At 43.4% G+C, this 21,501-nt stretch overlaps 3 protein-coding genes and 1 long non-coding RNA gene across 7 annotated transcripts in view; 1 reads left to right on the plus strand and 3 right to left on the minus strand.

Moving 5' to 3' along the window:
- Nucleotides 1-1,187: 1,187 nt before the first annotated feature.
- map2k2a (mitogen-activated protein kinase kinase 2a) lies at nt 1,188-8,985 on the minus strand. Of its 2 annotated transcripts, XM_085927673.1 has the most exons (12): nt 8,917-8,944; nt 8,128-8,836; nt 7,465-7,675; nt 6,722-6,868; nt 6,570-6,647; nt 6,419-6,470; nt 5,007-5,131; nt 3,951-4,164; nt 3,818-3,882; nt 3,660-3,721; nt 3,030-3,075; nt 1,188-2,944 (listed from the first exon to the last, which is right to left on the minus strand). In XM_085927673.1, exons 2-12 carry the CDS (start codon nt 8,214-8,216, stop codon nt 2,834-2,836), a joined length of 1,200 nt encoding a protein of 399 aa, XP_085783799.1. In that variant the 5' UTR covers nt 8,217-8,836; nt 8,917-8,944; the 3' UTR covers nt 1,188-2,833. The 2 variants fall into 2 exon arrangements, with proteins under 2 accessions (XP_085783799.1, XP_085783798.1); XM_085927672.1 differs by having other exon boundaries at nt 8,128-8,985.
- Nucleotides 8,986-9,330: 345 nt separating this feature from the next.
- Nucleotides 9,331-15,218, minus strand: pias4a (protein inhibitor of activated STAT, 4a). 3 transcript variants are annotated; one of them, XM_085927671.1, is made up of 12 exons: nt 15,051-15,188; nt 14,482-14,641; nt 13,064-13,445; nt 12,793-12,877; nt 12,656-12,697; nt 12,441-12,531; nt 12,218-12,346; nt 12,042-12,147; nt 11,881-11,954; nt 11,641-11,801; nt 11,335-11,486; nt 9,331-11,253 (listed from the first exon to the last, which is right to left on the minus strand). In XM_085927671.1, exons 2-12 carry the CDS (start codon nt 14,506-14,508, stop codon nt 10,985-10,987), a joined length of 1,518 nt encoding a protein of 505 aa, XP_085783797.1. In that variant the 5' UTR covers nt 14,509-14,641; nt 15,051-15,188; the 3' UTR covers nt 9,331-10,984. The 3 variants fall into 3 exon arrangements, with proteins under 3 accessions (XP_085783797.1, XP_085783795.1, XP_085783796.1); XM_085927669.1 differs by lacking the exon at nt 14,482-14,641 and having other exon boundaries at nt 15,051-15,218; XM_085927670.1 differs by lacking the exons at nt 14,482-14,641; nt 15,051-15,188 and adding an exon at nt 14,191-14,469.
- Nucleotides 15,219-16,686: 1,468 nt separating this feature from the next.
- On the plus strand, nt 16,687-18,138 carry foxq2 (forkhead box Q2). Its single transcript, XM_085928756.1, has 2 exons — nt 16,687-17,097; nt 17,773-18,138. The coding sequence occupies exons 1-2, from the start codon at nt 16,687-16,689 to the stop codon at nt 18,136-18,138; spliced, it is 777 nt and encodes a 258-aa protein (XP_085784882.1).
- Nucleotides 18,139-18,877: 739 nt separating this feature from the next.
- LOC147047166 (uncharacterized) overlaps nt 18,878-21,501 on the minus strand; it is a 30,147-nt gene continuing 27,523 nt past the window's right edge. The window contains exons 5-6 of the long non-coding RNA XR_015067966.1: nt 21,197-21,312; nt 18,878-19,180 (exon numbers count right to left, since the gene is read on the minus strand). This is a non-coding gene — a long non-coding RNA (uncharacterized LOC147047166). The remainder of the gene's footprint in view (nt 19,181-21,196; nt 21,313-21,501) is intronic.

Below are 21,501 nucleotides of genomic sequence, written 5' to 3' on the forward strand. Positions count from 1 at the left end.
CCCACCTACACACAACACCCTAACTGAGGGCAAGCCAGCCATTGTGCAGCAAAAAAAAAAAAGGAAGCATTGTAACACACTTGCCCATTTAAGCAAACACATAGGACACATACTTAACATCACGTGTCCCAGGGTCCACCATGCATGAGAAGGCAATGGCACAACGTATATCTAGAGGGCGCCGTTCTTCAGCAGAAACCAAAAAAAAAAAAAAGTTGGAAGAAACTTGTTTGCTCTTCAGTCATAAGTGAAGTGGCAAGAATTTTCTGACATTGTTTCCCAACCTTTATTGAGCTGACGCCCATACAGTTACACAGTCACTTTACACGTGAACTTAATTTAACTGTCTACACTTTTAATGAGCATGTCTTAACTGTTTTGTGTTTAAATACTTTGTAGGAATGGCAACAGGTTATTAGTTTTGTCTGTCATTTGTCAACAGAACATGTATTTGTTCAACCATCATTATATGTCCCTAGCATTCACAAACAAACAAATGTGTATTATTTGTACAAAATGATTATTTTGGGGGACTAGTTAAGTATATATAATAACATCAACTGGTCATTATGTAGCCCTGCTAATGGACTTCATCGGATTATGGAGGTGTACCTAATACTGTGGCTAGCGAGCATACACTATAAACAGCGTTTGCATGACGATCCTTACCTTGGTTTGGTCACACTATGATATATTTAAGAAAATCTCTTGAGGAAAGCTGCAACAAGGAGCAAAGATACAGTAATTACCCTTCTGTGTTATGGAATAATTAATATACAGCAGAAAAAAATGTAAATTATCGCAGGAATTTAATGTAATGTTTTTTTTGTTTACATTCTGAGCTAGAGATGTTCTACACGCAGTTTTATAAACTGAACAAATTAAAAAGGATTATAAAAAGGAGAAAACGAGTTTAAGTACCTGTGGGATGCTTCTGTAAGGAAATGTTTCCCGCCAACCAGTGACGTAAAAAAGCGACTGTGTTCTCGTGTAAAAAAAAAAAAAAAAAGGGGTAAAAAAAGTGAATATTTTGAAAAGCTGTTGACTCACGTTTGTTAATAACAAACATTAAAAACGAAAAATAATTACATAATACAAGTGTGTCCCCCCCTTTATACCACCTAGGATCAATATTGCACTTGACCTCATTAGTGACAATGAAAGAAAATGTCCACAATAAGGGGGAATAGATTTGAAAACTATGTTGTGCCATCTCAGGTTAATCACACAATAGATGGAAAATAGAAAAACATTAGCAACACATTACACTTTAAATAACTTACATTCACAAATAAGTTTTATTTTATCCTTTTATACATTAGAACCATATCCAACACATTTTTATATTATAATAAATGACTATTTTCTTTGTCATTTACATAAATCAAAAAAGGTTGTATATTAAGACTGCAAAATAGTACTCCTGTAGTTTTTGTGACACATCTTTTTTTTGCTCTGAACGAATGCACATTGTTTGAGAGTTTGGAGAATAAGAGCTGGCAGCCAAAAAAGCAGAGAAGGGGAAAAAAAAAAAAATGCAAGAGTTCGAGCAAGGCTAGCAACACCACCAGCATGTGACCAACACTGACCCGGGTAACAATGCTCAGTTGAACCCTATTTTATACTTCTGATATCTTCGCCTCAAGCTTAACGTCCAATTATACCGCAATTTTACTTTAAAGGTGTGCGAGGTTTTCCCGGAAAGGACAAGCCGAGTCTGCCGGCTGCTTTTGGCGTGCCACAGTGGGGAGCGTAACCGAGTTCACCTCAGGGAGGAGGGAAAAGTACAGATCAACAACAAAGAAAACAAAATATTAGCGAACAAAAATGATTTATATTGATATCGCAGAGGGTTCTCTTCAAAACACCAGCTGGACCATCCGCACCATTAAAACAAAAATACACGCACAGTATAAGAAAGATTAAACCATGCTATAGCATCCCATGAATACATTTTGAATCATTGTTTTCTCAGCGTCATTCAAACGCGGTATATTATTCCTGGCCTCTCCCTGGCCTCTTACCGGAGAGTGTGATTGAAATGTATGAGGAAACAATGTCAACGCAACTGCACCGGATTTCATCCAAAGTGCAACGTTCTTCGTGAATGTGCCAACACAAAGGAGGGGTACTTGATCAGGCATTGATAAGTGCGAGTATCCTCTTTGGTTTGTGATCCTCAGAGCGATCAATTGTTTTAACCCCAGCCCACCCCATCTCCCCCCCCCGAAAAAAAAAGAGCCAAAAAATGACTGACTGTGCCCATCTTTACAGCATACTATCCATAACAAACGTAATTACGATACGGCAGATCGTTTCGGGGTCATTAGTTTGACAAAAAGAGGTCTGCGTAAATAAATGTTTGATCAAAACCTAATTCGATTTGACTACGTTTAGGTTCGCCCTGTCTGTATCTCTGCTGCTATCAACCGTTGCCATAGAAAAGAGCTAGAATAAAACAAATGTCAATCAAAGCGTTAAACCCCCCCCCCCCCCCCTCCTTGCAACCGAGTGGAAGGTGACATTGGCCTGGTGAAGCTTGTGGTCTTACAGTACGACGACTCGAAAGCCCTGCAGCTGCTGCTGGTGAACAAATACATGAGAGGAAGCCGGAACCGTTTTTAAGCCCAAAAACAACATGAGAAAACTGTCAATGTGTGTGTGTGTGTGTGTGTGTGTGTGTGTGTGTGTGTGTGTGTGTGTGTGTGTGTGTGTGTGTGTGTGTGTGTGTGTGTGTGTGAGAGAGATTGTACAAGAAAATGTAAGTGAATTTGCAAGCAAGACCCAGCGGTGTGACGAGGGCAGTGCTCGAGGTGGGAGGAGCGGGCGGGCTTCACTCAGTGCCTCGGGTGGGGGTGCTGGGCTGGTTGAGGTTCATGGTTTTGCACAACCAGCCGGCAAAGTTCACTTCCTCCACTTCGGATCGCTTGATGAATACGTGACTCTGAAACAACAAGGAATAGTGGTTATTCAAACGAGGGCAAATAGTTTAGGGGAAAAAAAAAAAAAAAGTAAGGTGAGTCACTCACAATCAGCATCTTCAGATCGGCCCTTTCGGCTGGATTTTTGATCAAGCTGTAAACACAAAAAAAAAAGGTCACAATAATGACATCGCAGACTGCTACCAGTTCTCAGTTACTTGTAAAACAATGACAGCAATTATGTTTTCATGGAATTAAACATTAGCGGTTGATCGAATTAGTGGCGAAAGTAATCACCTCAAATTAGTCACTCCATTTTAGAACAATTCTCAGATCAGGTCATTGAATTTTCTGGTTTATTTTTTTCAGAAATCAACAAATAGATTCAGAAAAGTATGAAAAATTGGATTATCCTAATCCAAATACTTATTCTCACTTTTGTCGTCACACTCCTAACACATGACGAGTATTCAACTGCAAAGTGTGCACTGGTTGAAATGAGGAAGTATTTTCTTTTTTTTTTCTTTTGGGCGAGTCGTGTTTTATGTGTACACACCCTTAGGCACCTCCCTAAATCTCACTTGGCCATATCCACATTTTATTATTGAAGTTTCGGGGACTCAAACCCCAATATAGGATCGTCTCGATGTGTCCGAAAATGTGCGGTGTTCAATCTAATTGGCAACTGTGATTATTCTGTAATTGGTCAACGCCACGCCTCGCATTTGGACGACTCACCATTTTGTGACAAAGTCTTGGAAGTCGTTGGTGAACACGCCGTGGGGCAGTTTAGGAGGAGGCTGAAGAGAAAACAATTCAAAACAAAAACAGGTCAGTCAAAATAGATCAGTATTTTGATCATTCGATACATTTGTACGCAGTGTTTTTCCTCAGACCTCATTCACAATATAGTCCAAAAGTTCAAAGATGGCCATGGCGGGTCGGCAGTCCATCCCGTGTCCTGTGCCAACGGTATGCATGAAATCCAGGAAGCTGCGGCAGAAAGGTAAACAATGCCATTTTTCCTACCGCTCACAGGCCTCCCTGGTGGTCTGGGCCTCTGCACGTTGCCGTGAGGCTCTCCCTCCCTCCCGTCCAGCACGGGCCGTCCGAAGATGGCCTCCAATTCCTTGGCGTCTGGTGGGGGGATGGGGTAGCGGCCGATGGCCAGCTCCACGAGGGACAGACCCATGCTCCATACATCCGACTGAACGGAGTAGTGGGTGCCCTGCAGTCTCTCCGGCTGTCGAGGTAGCACATGGTACAGTATATACGTCAAAGGGAAAGAAGCTTTGGGCCAAGACCGACAGCGCTAGCGAGGCAGCCTGGGAGAGCGGTGCGAATGGCAGAAGGGACAGTGTGTGTTGTGTTCACCTTTTGTCCGCACTCAAAATTGCATTTCTGGTTACTAAAAACGCAAATGGCGCTCCTGGAAAATTCTAGCCAGAAGCCAAGCCTTTCCAAAGTGTTCAGCATTCGTCACGACAAATGATATTTTTGGGCTTGTCTTCTTTGTATGACATCTTATTGCCGTGATAATCTCCTACCTCTTCCGATTCCAAATGCCCGAGGCGATAGATTTGGAACATAATTTGTTCGTTACGTATTAACTTTTATGGATTTTGCACAAAAGAGCACAAGAACTACAAAAATGTCAATTCTTCGCATTTTTGCAGAAAACCAAAACTCTTCCTACATTATTGGTGTCTACTATCAATCCTCATGTCTACACCCTTTTACTTCTGTTTGCCATTGTAGAAATGTTGGCTTGGTCTGTTATGAGTTACACTTGCTGCCAGTACATGTTGAAGGAATTTATTCCGCACCCATGGTGTTTTAGAAAAGTGCGAAGGCTGTTGAAAAATAACGGGTGCTCAATAGCGCCGATGCTTAGTAGGCCGGAGGCTTGCATGGACCGGGTGCCCACGGGCTGAGAAAGAACAGCGAGGGAGGAAAAGGACATATGTGCCAAATAACGCTCTCCTGGGCACGGCCCTCGCCTCTTGGCAGGGGAGTGAGAAAGAAAGGGAAGGAAAGTGGGGATGGGGCCAGAGGAAACGGGGTGGGGGCGCAGAGCTGACTCACCGACATGTAGGAACGCGTTCCGACAAAGGAGTTGGCCATGGAATCTATGAGCTGGCCGCTCACTCCGAAGTCGCACAGCTTGATCTCCCCGCGAGAGTTGACCAGAATATTGGAGGGCTTCACATCTATGTGTGCAGGTGAAGGGGTGGGTTAGGGTCAGGAACAAGATCCAAAATAACTTCATATACACTTCAGGTTTTGGATTCGGGATAAAAACGTATCACAAATCAATCTGCTGCTCTTGGCATCCTTTTGTGTCGAAAGCAACGATCAGTATTCGATAAGTCGTCACGCATCTGTTTGCTGGAATCTGCATTCGCCCAGCGTTGAAAAAAAGAAAAGTTAAGATGTTAAAAATTGCTATGTGTGTACCCCCGTTAAGACTTCAGTCTTTTGTTTTTAACATCTTATGATAAACCGTGATTACTTTCTTTTGTGGAGCAATTGAGTGCATCTTTACATTATGTCTGCTCTTAAAGTTGAGACTTGAGTGTCTTATTGTTTTTAAAGTATTCACAGTGGTTAATGTTTTTTCCAGACTTAACCTTATAATGTTACCAGCCCCGTTGCCTGTAATAATAATAATATTTTTTTTGAACAGCAATAGGCTGCATATCCATTATTATTATTGTTACTACCACTATTATTACTATTATTATTACTATTATTATCATTATCGCAGGGAGCTGTGCGTGATTTCACACAGCAACACGGCCTCCTGCAGTCACACAAGCAGATGCTGTGACGTGCCAAATACTTGTCGGACGGCGACAATTGCGTTTGACACAACAGGGCGGGAGCAGTGAGCGTCAGGTGGTTAACTTCACACCCATGTCCTGACATTGCGGGACACTCTTACACATAGGCGCCGCCCTGCCTTTGTTGCCCCTCATACCAAGTTGGAAAATTGCTGTGTGAAGAGCAGAAGACAGCAACAGAGTAGGCTCTATGTTGTCACATTTACAGTGGTTCGATAAAACTGAAAATATGCATTATGAAGGATGTATGCTAATGTTTCCGTGTGTCCCTGAAGGGCGTTCTTTGAGGCGTGTGACTGTCTGCACGCAGCCAAGGTCATCTTAGGAGCGAGTGACAAAGTGATGGCATGAAGAAGCGAGGGAACAAAAAAGAAAAGCTAAGGAGGGAGCAAACCAGAGAAGGGTACAACGGGGCGAGGTTGCTCATAATCACATTTGAGAGGTTGTAATTACCGCCGAGTTCACTCATGTCCTGCAGTACCGCTCACCCTGAGGCAAGTCGACACATTTTATACACAGTTGCCAATTCATAATAGAAACACAAATGACAACTTAATGCCCACATAAATTGTCACAACGAGGCGGGTGAATCCAATTTGAGTGTGTAAACTTGGGCCAGTTCCAAAATGTTCCACGAAGGATTTATTTTCTTACCTCTGTGCATGATCTGATGTTTCTCCCGCAGGTAGGCTAAACCTCTCAACACCTAGTGAACAACAACACACAGACATAAACAATAGGATTGTGTGTCGGACCATGTGGTCAAAACCATTTGAATGAGATGAAACTGACTCAGAATACGTACAGCTATGCTAACTTTGCCCAAGACTTCCTCTGGAATTCTTCTGGCTTCCTTCAGAACCTGGTCCAAGGATCCACCATCCTACAGAGACAAGACACTTTGATATTGAGAATTTGAAAGATTTAACAAAGGTTAACTGTGTGAAGGCATCTTACCATGTGCTCCATACAGATGCTGATCTCGCCGTCGCTGTAGAAGGCGCCGTAGAAGCCCACGATATACGGCGAGTTGCACTTGTGCAGGACTTGAAGCTCTCTGATGATCTGGTTCCTGATGGCCGGCTTGATTTCCAAGTGGATCAACTGAGACGGAGAGGAAGCAAGTTAATGCAATAAGAGGAAGGGGGGAGGGGAATTAGCCTATGGTTAACTGTGCATTTGTCCAATTTCGTTGGATCTGCACCATACAAGACAAAGGCTTTCTGATCTATCATGCTCATGATAGAAAATATCTTGGAAGTAAATTTTAAACACAAGCAAAACAACACACATTCACTCCAATCTGCTCACACTTAAAAACAGAAACAACGACTCCAGAGTTGTGGGCATGTGTAGTACTGTTATGCATAGTCAGCATTTTGTACAAGCAGCCTGTTGAGGCAACAAACTGGGTGGGCCTACATCAAAATGCGCCCCCTACTGGTTGCAGCTACTTTCAAAATGATAGTGTTGTTTTAAAGTCACAGTTTTTTTGTATTTTTAGTTCAACAATAAATGTCAACTGGGAATTGTTCTATATCTGCCAAATTACTGTGTGTTGTAAAGTGAGTTAAACTGACTTCACTATCGCTTGTGTGTTTTACTGTTTTATATATTATACTGCATTACTAATGGCCGTTACTAGTGCCACTGCTGAGGGTGACAAAAATGCCAAAATGTCCGTGTTCACTCGTCCTCACCTTGCGTGCCATGACCAGACCCGAAGGCTTGTGGCGGACCTTGTTGACCACCCCTCCGTTCCCGGCTCCCAGTTCGCAGATTGGCTCAAAGTCCTCATCCTTGAGCTCTCCGACCTGCGCTTTCTGAGTGAGAAAGGCTTCCAGTCGCATCTTCTGTTGCTCATCCAGGTCCAGCTCTCCCAGCTTCTTTTGTAAGGCCTCAAGGTTTGCTCTGTAACAGGCAACATGGGGGCAACCATTATGTAAAGCTTAAGCTATCCATTTTCTATCCTAGATGACTTTGGGTGAGAGGTGGGGTCCACCCTGGACTGGTCACCACATTATTAACTATTGAACTTTAACATTGGTCATGATGGAGCGCTAAGCATTGCTTATAGCTGGACTTTGTATAAAAAGAACCACCACCAAGGCCAAGTATAATTCTGATTTGGGTTTGAAAATCCTCATGGCTTATAGAGTATTAAATGAACATAATATGATTGTTTCAGGAATGTGGGAGGAAATCATGGAAACTCCACACAACGAGACCAGTGCCAAGATTTTAAGAAGAGGACTGCGAGGCAGACGTGCCAGCTACTATTACACAGTGCTGATCCTTATAAGATGATACACACATTAAAAAATAAAATAAAACGATTTGGGAATCAATGTCGTGGTACTCACTCAGATGCAGCATCAGTGGTGTTTGAGGTGGGCTGCCCTTCTCCAATGGGCGTTATATTCAACGGAACCGGTCTTCTTTTGGGGGCCATCTCAGACGTGGCAGGGAAACTGTCTTAAAAGTCAAATACTGTCCCAAAAAAAACAACGAACTAAACTGCACCGGGCCGAGCAGTTGTGGCAAAGTGGCCCTTCCCTCTTTCGCTAGCGAGCAACAGGATCACGTTTAGGTGGCTAACGAATTAGCTAGCTAACGTCAGCAAACAGATGACACTTTCACGAGCCGTGTCACTCCAATGTTTGGCTAAAACGTGACATATCGAGGCGTTTTTAATGAAAATGTCCTTTCAATGTGATTATACTATTCGAGGTGAGCGCATTGCTCTTTTTTCGAGGCTTCTTATCGGGGTTATCTACCTGCTGCTAGCCATTAGCCACCTAGCTAGTGCTACCGGAAAAGGGAATCCGCGAGACTCAGCGGCCCGCCACGTTTTCCCCCCCGTATAACCGACGGTAGCACCGGGGGGCGGCTGTAGGTGGTCGTCTGGCGTCCCTCCGCAAAGTTACAACCGGGCTGGGGGGGGAAGGCTCTGTGGCCAGGTGGCAGAGCTTTCGTCTGTGACTGGTAGTGGTCCGTCAATACAGGAAGCGGCAGACCTGAGTGACACCCACAAGGAGATCCCGTCACTTCAGCGAGAGTAGCAGGTCCAAACTGAAAAGTTTTGAAGACAAATAAATCACGAGTTAAACACAATAACACTACTTTGGAATATTGGAATAATGAGTTTTAACTAATCATAATCGGACGACGTCGCTTTCGTGCCACTTTATCGTCAATGCCGTGTACACATTGCTCCCACCCAGTGGTCAGATAAGGGAACTGAACATGAAGGTTACAAATATACTCACATTTTTGCTACATTGAGACAATAAAATAACACATCACATGAAGACATATACCACTACCGCATTCAACAGTGTCTGGATCCCAATAAAAAAAAGCAGCCAAATTTTAGCGAACTGGATTTTTAATTCCATACACCAATAACAGCTGTTAGAATTCCATCATTGTTCAATTGTACAATCGTATCCTCAAAGTTGAGTGAGCATCTGGAATTGAACCACACACCCTTTAAGTCCTCAGACATCATCTTCCCTTCTGCTTTTACCTGTCAGAACAACTGGAAGCAATTTGAGTCTTAATAATAAAATATCATTTAAATTTTATTGACTTTTAATATGAACATATAAAAAAACGACAACAAAAGAAAAACATTTACATCATGGATTGTAAGCATCTGTCCATGCAACCTTATGCATTTACCGTAAAAGATGCTACAACGTATTGTAGTCACAACCAGACACTCGGCCCCTCGCACTCGCCCTCACGCAAAAAAACATCTGGCTCAGTTCCATAGAAGCAAATCTACACCGGCGGGGGGGGGGGGAGAGCACTTCCAAGAACCTGGAGAGACAGATTATGAGGAACGAGCGAGGGTGAGAAAACAAGCTGGAAGACCAGATTAAACTGATTTTACAACCAAAATCCAAATCATCGAGTTATCAACAAGATTCCGTTAGGCCCAACGAGTGTCCGACGTTCCCAATTCCTGGTCCTTGTGCTGTGTCAGGTGTTTGGAGGAATACTCACTACCCAATGGCTTGAAAGTAATAAACAAAAAGTGTGCAAACGGCTCCGGGTCCCGAAATTAAAAAGTCCTATGGGAGTTGAACTGTAGGATTGTGGGTGGAGGATGTTGCTTGTGTTTGGATTAGTCAAGACATTTGAAAGCCACTGCAAAACAGCAAAGTCATGAAGATGAAGACAGCTCAAGCTCCAAACCACACACAAGGTTCATTAACTGAATGCAATCGAATGTACATAAATGCAAGGAAAGAGGGAGAGGATAACAGCATTTGTGAATAATTTAGATACTTCCGCATAAAGAGGAACAAGCAGAGCGGAGCGCCTCTCCTGCTAACTGTACAGCTAAAGGCTGCAGTACTTCAACCATTTCCTGTGAGGAGATCTCGAAAGTAGAAGCAAGCCAACAGCGCTGATGCCACTAAAGATGACCTGCATAGAATAATGTAATTAAAAATATAGAAAAAAAAAAAATCCAGTGTAAAATGGCCATCAGAGTGTCTGTCCTTTACTCGTTCAGATTAGTCTGCTGAGAGTGTAATGACTGAGGTAGTTTTTTTTTTTTTCTCAATCTAAAAAGGGGCAAAATAAAATAACCAAGGAAATGGAAATTTTCACACATCCGGGTCAGTGATGATCTTCACTGAAAATTAAAATGAATTAAATTCTAACAAAAAAAAATAATCATACATGCCACAGGAGAGGTTTGCATCGCGTTCATATTATTCTTTTGCCATTTTTCTTTTTTTTTTCCTTCCATTCCACCTTGAACTGAGTAGCACAATGTGCCAAAAATCTGATGCACGGTGCCGTGGAGAACTTTTTGTTCCTGGTCAGACAGCGCAAAAAAAAAAAAAAAAAAAAGCTTAAGTCAAGAAAGGGGTTCGTAAGGACATGAGGGGAGGGCAATGCATTGAAATTCTCTCATTGAAGTACAGTATTGACTGCAGGATGATGTTCAGCCAAAAGTTGTCGGCTTCCAATAGTCAAGTCGAGTGCAAACGGGAATCTTGACGACGCTAGACTGAAGGTTTGTTACGCGTGTGTGGAACTGCTAAAAGGCTGTGATGTTTTTTTGATGATAGGGAGGTGGGGAAGGGGGGGGGGGGGTGTCACTGTGTCTAGTGTATTACTGTTCCATTTTCCGTGCTTTCAACCCCCTCCTTGTCAAAAGCCATGAGAGGGGACGAGGGAGGGGTTGAGTAGCTGCGGGGGTCAGTACGCGGTGACCAAGTCCTTGTCGTAGTTGTATCGGCCTCTCTTAGTGGCGGGGCTGTCGGCGCTGTCCTCAGTGTCCTCGCTGTCGCCGCCGGCCCCGCCCCCTTCCTCCTCAGAGGACGAGTCAAGAGTCAGATCCACCACCACGCCTCCGGGCGGCGCGGCGGCCCCTCCGCTGACGACACCCGCCGTGGCGCCCCCTCCGGATTTGCCCGACAGGCTGGTGCTGCTGTGGGCTGGCGAGTGGCCGTTTGTCTCGGGAACACCTGCAAAGTTTGAATGTCACTTCCAGGGCATTCCGGAAAAATCCGTGCAACGTGAATACAGAACGAGCGCTTTCCACGTACACATATCGACCATGGAGAACTCCGGCGTGTCGCTGCGTTCTCTTTCCTTTTCCTTCTCTTTGTCGTCGGTGATGGGTTGCCAGGAGCCGTCAGTTAGGTACTCGATCTCCTCGACATCCTCGTTTGTCTCTTTCAGGATCTCGGACAACAACCTGGAACACACATTAGCGAGCCCTTGCTATTTTTGATTTTGTACGACAATGAGATCAGTGGCATAAGTATGAAAGGGCTTATTATTTCCAAGTAGTATAGGGAAGTACTATATTAGGAATGTTGGAGCGTTTTTTGAAATGGGCACCAGCTTACCCGTCAATAGTGAGCAGCTCAAAGGGAGCCGGCTTATCACACACGGGGCAGGTCCACGTGGGCTTCTTCTCATTCATCTGCAGGAAGAAGACTGCGTCGAAACACTGTAGATGGGCGCAGGTTAGAACTCGACACGGCACGCCGATGCGCATCTTTACCAGCTGAGGAGACAATTAAAAGTCATTGTTCATATTAGGAAAACATAGAAGAGACAACTTTAAATTAACATCAACTACTCACTGGACAAATGAGCGAAACCCGAAGGCCTGTAGTGGCAATCTCACTCTCCGGGTCAAAACGTAACTTGTCTTGAACTATAAATAAACACATACAAAAAAAAACCATTATTGCAAACAATTTTGGGCAAGATATTAATAGAAAAATAAAAGAATAACACTCACTGCGCTCGCGACAGCGCTCTGCACTCTCAACGGAGCAGAGTTTGAGCTGGCTGAAGAGATCGGCCGCAGTGAACATCCTCACTAAGTACACGGCCACCGAGTACCGCTGAAAAGCAAAGTCATGAGTATACGGCCATCAACAGTAGAATAGAAGTTCCTTTGAACACGATGCAGACCTTTCCAAAGTTTCCCCAGGTGACAGTGATTCTGTTGGTGACGGTGGAAAGATGCAACCAAGGAGTTATGTTCACAGGGCGACAAGGCCGGCGGGGTTCCACACCAGGCTTGTTAGATGGATAGTAGCCCTGAAGAAGAAATGAAAAATAGTGAGCATTATTATTATTAATTTTTTAAAACAAACCCAGTGATATTTCTGTCGCACACTTTACTAGAACTCACAGGGACATGACAATAAGACTGGTTGACTTTGACAGCGATGTTGGGAGGATACTGGTCCTCCTGAACCCCAATGGAGTCTGTGTAACATATTCTGCAACACAGAAAAGGCTCCCAGTGTAAGAATGAAACAATCTAAAGACAATGATTTTGATTTCAGTGAATGATGAGTATATGTGCTGGCTCAGAATATTTTAAGTGATACAATTTATTCTTACCTAAGAACCACTTGGATCGATCTAATTCCTGGGCGAATTTCGCTGCAATAATCAAAGACATTAAGTTATACCACAGGCTCAAAAGGACAGGTTCACAAAAAAATAAAAAAATAAAAAATAACACTCCACATGCCTACCTTGCGTTTCTGATTTGGTCTGCTTGACTTGGTGTTAAATCAAATATGCACTGACTGTCTTGCAGTTTCTCGTTATTCTGGGCAACTGTCAAAACACATCAACAATAGTTATAGTCTATGACCAATAGCCAGGGGCTTTTTCTGTCATGTCTTTAGACTTGAGAGACAGCTTGTCATAAAGAAAGGAACATTCACTTCATGGGCAACATACTACACCAAGTGCACTCTTGTCACAATTTGGTCCCTAACTCCTGTGGAAGTGCATACTCACTGAGCTCTGTAGGTGGCAGCAGTGTTTCCAAAGTCTGATAGAAAGGCAGCGGCACCAGTTTGACCTCTGGTGCCGCCGTGGCTATTGGTTTGGAGATGCCGTTGATGTATTCAACGCCCTGAGAGGTGGCAGACGGGGCCGAATTGAGGGACGGGTAAGAAACAGGGATGCCCTCCGGTCGCCGCGCCGCCAGCCATCCGGACGTTCTGGGGAATCGCGACTCGTAGAGCTGTCGCACGTTCTTGAGCAGCTCGGGGCTGTATTCGGTCTGGACCAGCCTCAACGCCCGGCCCACCAGGTCCTGCTTTAAGCCGCTCTTGCTACGGCCCATGGAGGCCAGCAGTGTCTGCAGGTCGGACACCCGGAAACTTTTGACCATATTCTGGAATGACAAGAAAATATCCAATTAAAACAAGAATTCTTTGTGATAATAATTTTGTTAAAAAAAGATTGATAAACCTTGATTACGTTTTCAACAAGAGAACACATGTATTAAGGCCATGACAGCACAGATGAATTTTGAATATATAAAGACAATAGAGTAAATAACTCACTAAAACGCACTCCTGACGTCTTGAACTTGACAGATAATTATGCGACACTTTATTTACCTCCAACACAACATACTATCCATTGAAAAGTGTTCATATCCATACTGTAATGTTACTGACGTCGCGTGTGGTGCTAATAAAAGCTTACTTGACACCACGTAGACATTATGCGCTTTATATATTTCCCATTTAAAAAAAATACCGCATAAGTATGTAAAAAGTATTACCGATGTTTACATGGAAGACATTAGCATCGGCGGTGCTAACTCAACAGCGGTAGGTAAACAATGTTAAAACACTGACAACAAGTTGCAAATACATTATATGGTTGTTCTATTTGACGAGAAAAGAACACTGAGTTAGTTCCATTCCAATGCGCCCTCATTTAAACATTATCTATGGAAGCTGCGCTGCTAGCCCTATTAGCTCTGCTGAGAAAACTGCCTTTTCGGTTCTCAATCATGGCAAGCGAGCGTTTTGACAGGTGCATAGCTGGTCAAAATAAGCGCGTAACACAAGAGCTAATATTGGCGAGAAGCAATTAGAAACGTATAAAAGTGAGATTGCACAGACGACCTCAAGTGCGCTATGATGGCCATCATTCATTTTCGGCGTCTTCTTTGGAGCCAGCGTGATGCTAGGAAGCTAACCCTTCGTGCTTGCTAAGTTAACTGGGTAGAAAGCGATGTTAGCAAAAGAGGCTAGTCGCTTTCGCCGCGACCCTATTACGCCACATTCGTGACAGTACGCGCTTTTATGTCGTTTTTACACAAAGCCGCCGTGGCACTCGGCGTCGGCGCCGGGTGATCGACATACACTCCCGCGCCCGGCTTCCTATTGAATTAAAGCGAATGAGGCTCTACTTGCCATCGCCTCCACCAGTTCGGCCGCCATCTTCACGCAGCAGTACCGCGAGAGTCCCAGCCGACTGCTAGTGTTTCACCAATGGGGCACGAAATTTCTTTGACAGACAGTTCCTCTCGACCAATCGCTGAGTGGTACTCGCCAGGACCCGGAGCGCTCCTTTCTAAATGGGTGGAGCCAATGTGTTTTAAAGTTACAGTGTAACTTTTTTTAAAAACACTAAGAGACGGGTCTCTTTTCCAAATTAGGCCCCGGTGTCCACTCGTGACGCAACCTGTGACAACATTCAAATATTCACGGTTATACGTGTTTATAATGTCGCAGTTTGCTCAAATAGAGCCGCAGTTTGACTTTAAATCCATCCTGAATGTAAACCGCGGGATGTCAAGTGGATCAGGTCGCATGGTGCGACGGAATCCCGTCCGAACTAAAAAAATCCACTCCGGGCTGTGGAAATGTGCACTCGGTGCTTTGTCTGCAGCGCGGCCAACATGTAAAAAAAATACACGGAATTAGCAATATAACATTTATTCTCCAATGCCGACACGTTACCAGGCGGTGCCCAAACTCACATTCCACGCGGTGTCATGTTTGCTCCCAAAAAATAGATTCATATAGAAAATCGAATTGTTATCCACTCCCTTTTATGATCCACTCCTGGTTTTCCGACAGCATGTGGCAAAAATACTCCCCTCGAGCGCCGCTGATCAATTGATGGAATAGCAATATTGTGTCATTACGCCCTATGCTTTATTTTTCCGCCTACTCCACGTTAAAATAGGCCAATAAAGTCACGCTCTTCATTCAAAGGTGTGACGCTAAACACAATAGGGCGTGACCAAGCCCTTTGTTTGTCATCATTTTGCTCATCATATCCAGTTGTACCACATGGCTTCAATTTCTTTATTGTTTGCAGTTCTTAAGAAAGTTATTGACCATTACTAACAGACGGACTAAAATCGCCCTTAAAGGTCACTTTGTGTTCCTCATTTGAAACAGAAGAGGGCAACATGGTCCAATTCCTCCTTCGGGTTAACCCGACACAGTAAATTGTCTGCACAATTACAATTTGCCAGAGAATATCGGTGATGAATGCAGGTCAAACTCTGAATTGTGCAATTCATTTTACAACTCTTCAAATAAATAGAGACAAATATATTAAGTACATATAGATGATTATTTTCTGTTTATACAGCATTTCTCAACAAAAAGACTCATAAGTGCTTCACATGGTTGAATACACACAGTTAATAGAAGAAATAAGAATAAACAACCAGCTCTTATAGGAAATATAGGTAGGGACATAATTTATTGACTGAGTGAAAGACTACAGACGTATAAATAAAAAAACTCAGTGAGGGGGAAAAAACTAAATGCAATACAAAAATAATATCTATCATCCTATTTAACTAGTACCCAATAAAGAATACGTAGGTACTTTAAAGGGGAAGTCAAGTCTAAAGATGACGATCACCTTATTTAAATTTTTTTTTTTTTAGATTTCCTCCCTCTTGAAAAGATTCCACAGTTTTTCCAAGTAGTTGCACAGCTTGTAAGTCACATTAATGGTGGAAAAAGTTTAATTACTGTTCCAATGTAATTGCAGTAAGTCTTTGGACGGCCTCCCCAACTGGCCAAAACAACTTTAACAGGATAACAGTGGCATCTAAAGGGCCTTTGACTCTACAGCATGCATCCCCGGTGCTCCGTGTCTCGCACAGTCCTGAGTGTTTAATCTCCCGTAATTACACAGATTTACTTAGGTTAATAAAAATAATCAGCCTAAATTGAGACCCCCTACCTCGACCTCCCCTGTGCCTCCTTTGCCCCTTTCTGTGAGGGATCAATTTGTGGTCATATAAATAGTGTGAAGCCCAACTTTGATTTAGGAGGATTGTGGAAAGTCGGGCTAACCGAAGAGGTCTCCACGCTTGGTTAAAAATTTGGTGTTTCAAAAAAAAGGCCGCCGTGTTTAACCTTTACGGACTGACGTCATTTTGCACGCGATTGAGATCGTGTCGTCGATGAGCACATCAAGGTTAACGACAGTTGAGAAGCTCATCTTTATCTGTAATCTTGTCAACGCTACGACTCGGACGAGAGCAGCCAAGGGTGAATGATCGATCGGGCCATGCTGTAAAAACTTCTCCAAAGTACGTAGAGAAATTTCAACCTATCAGCTGAAAGGTAACGAACGACTTGTCAGTCATGAGTGCTAGTTATTTAACACCGGAGATGACGACGGAGGACAAGAGCGGCAGAGAGCGACTCGGGCTGAGCTTCACCATCGACTACCTCCTGTTCAATAAGGGAGCCAAAGATTCTGAACCGAAGGATGACCGGACGTCGCTGGATGGTCACAAACCCAAAAAGGTGGTGGTCGTACAGGAGAGGTCAGCAGAGACCGAAGAAAGGGACGTCAGAAGAGAGGAGGGGGATGGAGAACGACGAGAGGAGGGGGAGGAGGACGTGAGCGCTGCCGCCATATGCGACGAAAAACCCAACCAGTCGTACATTGCGCTCATCTCCAAGGCCATCCTGGCGTCGGAGGAGAAGAAGTTGCTATTGTGCGACATCTATCAGTGGATCATGGACCACTACCCTTACTTCAAGAGCAAGGTATCTTCCACTCCTACCTCGTCATTATTCTTTCAGAAACATTTTGTTTGAAAATTATCACTGCAAAAAACGCCAAAGCAATACCAAAATGATATCTCAATTTCAAATGTGTGAAATGACTTCTTCTGTTGTATGAATGGGTTTCTTCTGCCATCTAGTGGAATCACCGTACGACGCGATAACATGAATCGTAAATAATCATCGACACCTGATGATCTGGCGTCCCAGAGAATTTCGTTAAACAAGCTTTAGTCGAGAGATGTAAAGTTGTTGTCGGGCCATTTTCGCAAACAAAGCGACCTACTTGGCTTGGGTAATCTGTTTTGAGTGGTTAAACAATTAAGCGCAATCCCATTGTTGGCAAATTGGCAAATAATGTAATCCGGTTGCTAGGTTGCAAACCGCTTCCCGCCTTTAGCAGGTGTGCTAGGCGGCGTGGCAGATTGAAGATGGGTCTATTGGATTACGCTTGATCGCCCGGTTTGACATGCTAAAAACGTAACGCCGGGTGTCGTCTCTTGTCGAGATCATACGCCGTGTTGACACGCTATCCACACGCGAGCCATGCCAAGAACGGGGCAAGGTGACATCCCAAAGGAGATCAACTTAACACCCGCCTATGCCCACCGTTTGGAATTAACCATGGCCTTTTTGTCAACTCTTGTGTCATGGCAGGATAAAAACTGGAGAAACAGCGTGCGACACAATCTGTCCCTCAACGACTGCTTCGTCAAAGCCGGACGAAGCGAAAACGGTAAAGGTCACTTCTGGGCCGTTCATCCGTCAAACTACAAGGACTTTTCCAACGGGGACTACCACTGCCGGAGGACGCGACGGAGGGTCCGCAGGGCGGCGGGGCAAATCCCGCTCTTGCCCCTCGGCTCGTCGTATCAACTCGCCCGCCACCAGCGGGCGTCCTGCTGGTGCTGCCCACAGGCCCGCGCGCTCCCGTTACCCTGTTTGGCCCCAAGACTTTACTGGCCTTGGTCCAGTGTCCAAGTGCCAGGCTTTCACGTTGACCTGCATGTCTCTGGACCTTGAGGATGAACTAATAGATTTTAGCGGGATTATGATGTTTTGCATTGATTCACTGGAATGATAAATTAACATTTGTTTATGTCGCTATTGGACATTGATATTTGTTTATAAAATGTTCATGTGTCTCTAACAAAATGAAAGTTAAACGCAAAATGCAAGGAAAAAGTAACTATTTTAAAATTATTTTCTGGTGTAATGTTTTAATTTGTATTTTCTCTCACATTTTTTTGGGTCTATGAGAATTTAAACAGGCATGATTTCAGACTTCATTGTTGTTCCAATATTTCTTTCTGATACTGTGAATGTGTGATGTAATTTGATTTTGAGAGTGCAGCCTATGATTTCTTTTTCTCTGAGTTGGTTAAAGAAGCCGATCTATTTCAACACACCAAAGAATTTAAAAGAAACTTGAAAGGCAAATATATAAAGTTGTCTTGCCACCCACAAGAGTTCCCATTGAAATGGAAACTTTGAGAAGCTGTCAAAAAATTATGGTATTTCATTTGAAATAATGTAATAATAACTAGTACAGATCATGGACCAATTAAAGACGCAGAGACCGGAAAATTAGAATTTTGCACACTACTGTACGTGATTTTGCATAAATAACCAAAGTTAAAATATAAGACAATTGCACTTGCCTGTTTTTTTAATAAAGCAAATACAATGTTTTGTTCAGGCAATATTAAATCACATTAAATTGTCACATTGTGATCACTGTGGGCAAATATGCGTGTGTGTGTGTGTGTGTGTGTGTGTGTGTGTGTGTGTGTGTGTGTGTTGGGAAGGCACTAAAAGTGAGCCCGCTGCTAACACCACCACCCGGCGTCACATGCTAATTAGTCCAAAGCTGTCGGGATGCAAAATCTCCTGCCGCATAAGAGACTCAAATCGGCGGCTGGCGCCAGGGACCGGGGCTGTGGGCTTTCCAAAGCCGACTCCTGAGTGTATGAGGCCGGATAATCTGGGCAATCCCAAGCAGTTTCAAGAAAGAGGAAGATTATCACGCTCCGTAATCCGCCACCACTGCTGAAGGGGCCCGAGGCTGAGAAAAGGGAAGGATGGAGAGAGGCGAGGTCACTCATTCATCGGTGAGGAAACATGAAAATATTACACTGAAGCAAAAACACAACAATCGTGCTGGGTTATTGTGACAAAAAATAATCGTATCTAATAAATAGGAAACCATTTTTCATTGGAATGGGGAGAACACACACACAACTTTGGACAATGAGCCACATGCTGCTTCACCAAGACAAAGACATAATCTAATCACAATCTCAATCACATGTAATGGGTTAAAAATTTGAGAACGCCTCTAATCACATTTTTTGTTTTTAGCTAACAAAGTCCACTGTTAATTAAAAGAAGCTTTGCAATACTGATGTCTATTTTATTATCAATAGTGAAATTCCTCTCGGACTGACTGTGCTTGGTATTTACATCTACGTTGCCTAAGAGGATTAAAGGTTACGTGTTGTCAATTTTGTTTGTTTTAGCAAATGATCAAATATTCCAATAAGGTAATATTTGGGGTGAAATTTGATCATAAAAGCATTAACGAGGCATTTGGACGGGAAGAGCAAGACGTGTGATGTTATGATGACCGTGATGAATTATGATGCTCATCAAATCTGGCTAATTAATTTTTTTTTTTTTGGGATGGGGGTTGGGAGTTCTTGCCGGTCTACCAAATCTCCCTATTCAATGTTAAGTGCTAATTGGAGACCTAATTTGCTTAATTCCCATGAATTGGTCTCCGCTTCAAATCCTCTTCAATTCACCAGCTTTAAGGCTTTAATTTGGTTGCATATGTTTGCTGTGTGTGTACACACACACGCACAACACACACACACACAACACACACACTACTAAAAAAATTCTCCATAGTTAGAAGAGGTTTTTGGCCTCCTATTAATTTTTGAATGCATTTTATGTTACAAAGTAATTAGCACCTTGTGCTTGAATTATTTCCATCTCTGTTTCCATCTGTACTGCGCCTTGGCACTACTTTTTTGGTGCACTCTGAATAAGCGATTGGCACATTCTGAACGATCAGAGCAAACCATTGCATGGTTGAAGTGATATTACAAACGCACTACACATCCCCTACTGCAATTATAGTTTGCATATTATTATTTTTTTTCTTTTTCAGGAGTTCGTAGAGCCTTTTAACACATTTCAATGTGTAACTACATTTCAAGACAAATGAGGTCACGAGGTCTGTGTGTGTGTGTGTGTGTATATGCTATTTTGTTAATCTAATAAGATGGGCGGAAGGGTGCAGGGGGTGCATAGATTAGTGCCCAAAGATGTTCCTGATTAGCAGAGAGTGAGCTAAGAAGATCAACCCCGCTGCGATGGCGATGAAACATTATGGCTGTCTTTGAATGCGCAGCATTCCAAGGCTGATTTTCCTGTAGTTTGACCACACACAGAACACACGCGGAAGGCCCCAAAATGGACAAAACCAGGTACCATGAGGTACTATTTCTCATTTTAAAACAATTAAACGTATCAAATTAGAAGAATATGTGGTTTGAATATACTCCCACAAATTATCATTATTCTTATAAAGTGTAAAAAATTGGCAAACCTTCCCATACAGAAGGAATAGAATCTTAAATAAGCAAGTATTTTTAATTTACAGTTCATATTAAAATAAAATGATCTAATACATAGTACATGTTTTTTTTTTAAGATAAAAAAAAAATCAATGATCACATCCAAAAATATCACTGTCTGATGGTTGACTGACTGAATAGTGTAAAATGATGCCCCCAAGAAAGACGAGTGGGCATAATAGAGGCAGCAGGAGTCGAAATTGCCTGTCTATTCGGAACCATGATTACATGCAAGAAGTAGGCAGAGCACTATTTAAGGCTTCTAGGACACAGCAGAAGCAGCCCAACCAACGCAGCTGCTATTTTCTCCTCATGTCCCGCCATGAACAATAGCCCGTCTCCCTTCAAAGGCCCTTTAATAGTCAATCGATGGCAATGTGAGGCGCCTATTCTGCAGATTACTGTTAACAATAATTTGCCTCCCAGTGCATCGTTACCATCTTTGAGGCAATGTTTTATTGCCTTTTTTTCTCCTTCCATCTGTATCTGTCATCCCTCAGGTCCGTTGTTTGATCTCCCTGCAGTGGCCTGCATCCCCACGAGCCGCCTTGACCTGTTGATTGACAGCTGTGATCAGACATATGGTGGGACGAGCCATCGACCGGAGGAGCTCCCTCGGGACAAACACAAGTCTCGTGGGCTTCCCCCCCCCCCCCCCCCCACACACACACCTTATCTCCTCCTCTTCCTCATGCACCGTCGTCAATACAATAGAATGCAAGCAACTCTCATCCGGCCACTA

The sequence above is a fragment of the Syngnathus leptorhynchus genome, chromosome 13 (genome assembly GCF_054491065.1).
Source record: "Syngnathus leptorhynchus isolate UIUO chromosome 13, UIUO_Slep, whole genome shotgun sequence".
NCBI classification, from domain to species: domain Eukaryota; kingdom Metazoa; phylum Chordata; class Actinopteri; order Syngnathiformes; family Syngnathidae; genus Syngnathus; species Syngnathus leptorhynchus.